Source organism: Eupeodes corollae, chromosome 1, assembly GCF_945859685.1.
Source record: "Eupeodes corollae chromosome 1, idEupCoro1.1, whole genome shotgun sequence".
Classification (NCBI taxonomy): domain Eukaryota; kingdom Metazoa; phylum Arthropoda; class Insecta; order Diptera; family Syrphidae; genus Eupeodes; species Eupeodes corollae.
In genome coordinates this window covers 78,830,292-78,836,291 of record NC_079147.1, presented here as the reverse complement: position 1 = coordinate 78,836,291, position 6,000 = coordinate 78,830,292, and the positions used below count along the sequence as shown (strand labels likewise).

The 6,000-nt window shown below is 36.5% G+C and overlaps 1 protein-coding gene across 1 annotated transcript in view; it reads left to right on the top strand.

Moving 5' to 3' along the window:
• The window catches only part of LOC129941390 (RIB43A-like with coiled-coils protein 2), a 13,554-nt gene continuing 7,554 nt past the window's right edge, over nucleotides 1-6,000 (top strand). The window contains exon 1 of the mRNA XM_056050015.1: nucleotides 1-315. Coding sequence (XP_055905990.1) covers nucleotides 193-315 — 123 coding nt within the window. The 5' untranslated portion in view covers nucleotides 1-192. The remainder of the gene's footprint in view (nucleotides 316-6,000) is intronic.

Sequence of the window (6,000 nt, the reverse complement as noted above, 5' to 3'; positions counted from 1 at the left end):
GTTTTCTGTTTGTTTATTTGAAAAACAATATCTGAATACACAGGAGTGTACAAAAACAAGTGTAATTTTGTTATTTCACTTTTATAAATCAATGTACTTGGAATATTTTGTCTAAAAACAAATAATCATTTAGACGACACTCTTTTTTGTGTTTGTTGTTTGATCTTTTTTTTCATTAAAAAAAAATAAATTATGCTGAAATTTGTTATAACAACAAAAGAAGATCTTCAGGAGGCAGCGAAACTTGAAAAACGAAGGCAGTATGAAGAGGAACGGAAGAAGCGTATCTTCAATGGAAAACAACGTCTTATTGGTGTAAGTTGCTCTTATGAAATATAAATAACTACTTACATATGTATGTATGTATGTATATACATATGTACATACATACATATGTTCATAAATCAGACCATTTTGTCAGTTTCCTACATATTTTGAAGTAAAATCAGTATAATATTAAGCTTCCTTTTCGATGCTAAATCCAATTTTTAGAATTAAAAATTTAGTAATTTCTCAAAGTTTTAAAGTCTCCAGAATCTAAATTCTTCGGGTTGTACGTTTTTTTTAGTTGCATGTTCAGAATACCATCATTCAATGGCCATACACCTTAAGAAAGAGTGTTGATATCGACTTAAAAACTTGAAATACATTTTGTGTTTGAATTTTTAAAAAATGTGAAAATTTCTCTAAGAATAATTTTTGTCATGAAAAGAGCTTTCTCAAATTAGTAGTTCGGATTCGGCTTAAAAAATGTAGGTCCGCTCTATCCCTGAAAACATTATCCGCACACAGTAATGGTCGAGAGCTGTAAGTTACTAGGCCCTAGTTATTTATTTTGTAATAATAATAGTTTTATAACAAAATTGGTTTTATACATTATGTACTTTTTAGTTCAGTGTCAAAATTATATGTATACTAACTTAACTTAAGGTGGCGCTACAGTCCGGGGCGGACCTGGGCCTCAACCAACAAGCGTCTCCAGCCAGCTCGGTCCCTAGCTAGCTGTCTCCAGTTTCGCACGCCAAGTTGGTTGAGGTCCTCTCCCACCTAGGTGCGCCACCTGAGTCGCGGTCTTTCTCTACTGCGCCGTCCCTGGGTATTGGATTCGAAGACCTTTGGGGCTGGAGCGTTGATGTCCATCCGCTCTACATGACCTAGCCATCTAAGCCGTTGGACTTTAATTCTGCTAACTAGGTCAGTGTCGCTATACAGCCCGTACAGTTCATCGTTATATCTTCTCCTCCATTCTCCATCTATGCGTACGGGACCAAAAATCACCCTAAGAATTTTTCTCTCGAAGCATCCTAAGACGCTCTCATCTTTCTTTGACAGGGTCCAGGCCTCAACGCCATAAATGAGAACCGGGATGATGAGTGTCTTATAGATGGTTATTTAGATGCTCGAGAGAGGACTTTACTTCTCAATTGCCTTCTAAGTCCAAAGAAGCAGCGATTTGCAAGAGTTATTCTTCGTTTGATTTCAGCGCTGGTGTCGTTGTCTGCATTAATAGCGGTACCTAGGTAGACAAAGTCCTTAACTACCTCAAAATTATAGCTGTCGATGGTGACGTTTTGTCCAAGACGTCGTCGTTCAGTGTCCTTTTTTGATGACAGCATATACTTGGTCTTGCCCTCATTGACCACTAAACCCATCTTCTTCGCTTCCGTCGCAAGGCTCAATAACGCTCCACTGACATCACGTTTTGATCTTTCAATTTTGTCAATACCATTTGCATATCTGAGTAATTGGATAGACCTTTGGAAGATTGTGCCTCTAGTGTTAAAGGTTGAGTTTTGCACAATTCTTTCCAGAACGATGTTGAAGAAGTCGCATGACAGTGCATCGCCTTGTCTAAAACCTTTTTTGACATCAAATGCATCGGTAAGATTTTTTCCGACCTTGATAGAGCAGCGTGCATTCTCCATCGTCATTCTGCACAAACGGATAAGTTTGACAGGGATGCCAAAACTAGACATTGCTCGGTAGAGCTCTTCCCTATAGATGCTGTCATACGCGGCTTTAAAATCGATAAAGAGATGGTGGGTATCGATTTGAAGCTCCTGGGTTTTTTCCAAGATCTGCCGTAGTGTGAATATTTGGTCGATAGTGGACTTTCCTGGTCTGAAGCCACACTGATAAGGACCAATCAGGTTGTTGACGAATGGGTTCAGACGTTCACATAATACGGCAGAGAGGATCTTATACGCAATGTTAACGAGTCTGATGCCTCTGTAGTTGGCGCAGTTTAGAGGGTCTCCTTTTTATGTATCGGGCACATTATGGTGAGATTACACTCATTGGGCATGCTTTCTTCCGACCATATTTCGCAGATAAGTTGGTGCATGCTCCGTACCAAGTCATCGCCTGCTGCTTTGAATAGTTCGGCAGCGATGCCGTCAGCTCCAGCAGCTTTGTTTGACTTAAGTTTAGATATAGCTATCTTCGTCAAGGTCGGGTATCCGGAATTGTTGATCTGCGTCGCCGATGTTGAGTGGTTCTATCTCCCTTACAGCGGAATTCGGTTCGTCATCGCCGTTATACAATTTGAAGTAGTGATCTTTCCATATTCTCAACATCGACTGCGGTTCTACTACGATGTTCCCCTGATCGTCTTTACAGGCTTCGGTTCGTGGCTGGTACCCTTGGGAGGTTTGTTTTACCTTTTGGTAAAATTTACGAAAATCATTCCTGTTGTGACATCCCTCTATCTCCTCGATCGCGCACTTCTCATGCTCTCTTTTTTTCCATCTAAGAAGCCGGTGTTCCTCTCTCCTCTTCTGCTCATAGAGCTCATGAGCAGCTCTCGTCCTTTTATGCAGCGCCGATTTGCATGCCTGTTGATTGACTGCATTTGCCTGCCGACATTCCTCATAAAACCAGGGGTTCCTTGTCGGTGGCTGCTTGAAACCCAGCACATCTGAGGCGGCTTCTCTAATTGCATCTTGGCAATGTTGCCACTAGTTTTCGATACATTGTGTTGGCGGCAGAGAACTTCGGCAGAGGTTACTTGTAACTCGGTCGGAAAAGGATTTGGCGATCTCTGGCGATTGTAGCCGTTCGCCAGCACCTCCCTGTTTTTCCTTGGGTCTGGAAATCCGAAGTGCTATACCTTGGCTACAACGAGGTAGTGGTCCGAGCTGATGTTAGCTCCTCGAAAAGTTCGGACATCTATGATGCTGGAAGCGTGTCTGGCGTCGATCGCAATATGGTCAATCTGTTTGACGGTAGATTGATCTGGAGAACTCCAAGCTCCTTTGTGGTTGTTGATTTGTGGAAAACGCGTACTGGATTGGATGACCTTTAGCCCCGCAGCAAAATATATGAGGCTGAATCCGTTGTCGGAAGTGTTGTCGTGCAGGCTGTTTTTCCCGATTACTCCACCAAAGATGTCTTCCCTTCCCAGCTTGGCATTCAAATTGCCCAGGACAATTTTAATATCGTAGCTAGGACACTGCTCTTATGTTTTTGTTTAAGGGCTCGTAGAACATATCTTTGGTGTTGTCATCTTTCTTTTCTGTGGAGGCGTGCGCGCATCGAATTTAGCCTTGGTGCGTATGGTCATGAGGCGCTCATTGATGCACCTATAGCTCAAGACTTCTTGCCTAAGTCTGGCTCCAATATCAAAGCCACATCTAAATAAGAGCTGTTGGTTTTTGTGGTAGAAGTCACCATAGTAAATATTGCAGTTTTTCATCCTCTTTTTGTCCGGCCCATCCCTGGATGGCGGTGACGTCTGCTTTATAGCAGTCTAGAGCCTCCGCTAATTCTTCGGCCGCACATGGTATGTTAAGGGACCTAACATTCCACGTGCATATCCGAAATTCGTTGTACTTAATTCGTTTGCGTAGGTTGTCAACAGTAAATCCGTCTGTATCCGCGGCTTGTTGGTGCTTCGCAACTATGAAGTTTTTACATGGCTAGGACGTCACCTCGACGGTACAACCGCCTGGAGACGCCACCTTTGATTCCATCTCTGGAATTCCTCCGCTGGCGTCTGGGTAAGGAGAGGTGCCTTAGTGGAAAACCTGTCCCCGCTAGTGTCCTCTTTAATGCACATGTCTACCATTTGCACATCACAGTAAAACCATCATTAGTTTTAAATTATTTTGATTTAATTGACATCTAAATCAAATTTGATATAAAATTTAAACTCTTTTTAAAGAAATGCAATAACCGGTCCGAAAGTTATTCTAAAAGAATTAATTTTGTCTTTGTGCAAAGCCGGTGTAATTGCCTTTAAAATGTTTGTATTTTAAATATCAAATAGTCTTAAATACATGTAGAGAATACTCAAGTTAGATTGAAAATTCAAAGTGTTGAAATGTTGAATTAATGTTTTTGAAAATATATTATTTAAAAGGATATCGAAATCAAATAATCCTCTGATATAGCGCCTAGCTATATTTAAAAAGCCCAACAATTATTAAATACTGTATAAAATGCTTGTCACCTCGAAAAACTAGTAAAATTTAATAAAAATCGAATGAACAGTTTTTTTTTTATAAAAAATAAAAAAGAGGCTCCGATACAGCAGCACACAATGGTTTTCTAGTTTTGTTAAAAAACTTGTCAGTTGAATTATTTTCAAAAAATTCAAAATTACCAACAATATTTTGCATATAATGCAATAGTTTCATTTCAAAATATATTTTTGTAAACGAGATTTTTAGTTGAAACCCATTTTTTACCAATTTTAGTAGCATTTCTTAAAAGTTTTTATTTCGAATAAAAACAAACAAATACAAATAAAATGAATAAAATTAATTTGAAGTCAATACATTTTATTATTAACAAGATATCGAAAACCGAACTCACGATTTACCAATGCTGTCTACTTTTTTTTTTTACAACTTTTAGTAATGTTTTGCTTAGGTTTTTAATTTTTTGTAAGAAACTGTCAATTCGGTTTTTCTCAAAATTTTCCAGAATGTTAAAAACAATATTTTTTATAAATCAAAAATATTTTGAAGCCTCAATATATCTCAAACTTTTGAAAAGATATTTTTTACCAACTTTTGTTCAACTTTTATTTTAAGTTTTTATTTTTTGTAAACAAAAACTGTCAATTCGATTTTTCTCAAAATATTACCGAATATTGACAACAATATTTCTTATAAGATAAAATAAGTTTGAAGTCATTAATCCCAAGTTTTTAAAAAGATATTTGAGTCAAATTCAGTTTTTACCAACGTTACACAAAATTGTTTTGGAAATGAAATCATTTTTTGTTTGTACACACGTACGTACATACGTTCGACTCTTGGAACCTTGAATAGTCGAGAACTCGGACCCATTACAATAACTTCCAATGGGAAGTTAAAAAAAAAGAGGCTGGGATGCGACCCACACTGATAACTTCCCATCCTGTCTGTCGATTTGTCTTGCTTAAAAGTTTGTTTATATGTACTCGTATCAATTTTTACCAAATTTGCGTACTATTTTTTGTAGATTTTATTTTTTATGAAAAAACGGACTGTTGGATTTTTATATAAAAATTACTTAATATCGAAAACAATATTTTCTGTAAAATAAATAAGTTTGAAGCCAATATCTAAAATTTTTCAAAAGATATTTGAGTCGAAAATTTATTTTTACCAACTTTTGTTAATTTTTTTTAGGTTTTTAATTTTTTGTACAAAAACTATCATTTCGATTTTTTTCAAAATTTTACTGAATGTTAACAACAATATTTTTTGAAAGATAAAAGTAGATATAAGACAATATCTACAATTTTTGAAAAGATATTTGAGTCGAAAATCAATTTTTACCAACTTTTATTAATTTTTTTTTGGTTTTTAATTTTTTGTAAAAAAACTGTCAATTCGATTTTATTCAAAATTTTATTGAATGTTGACAACAATATTTTTTGAAAGATAAAAGTAAATTAAATCCAATATCTCAAAGTTTTGAAAAGATATTTGAGTCGATATTCAATTTTTACCAACTTTTGTTATTTTTTTTTCGGTTTCTAATTTTTTGTTAAAAATCTATCAATTCGAT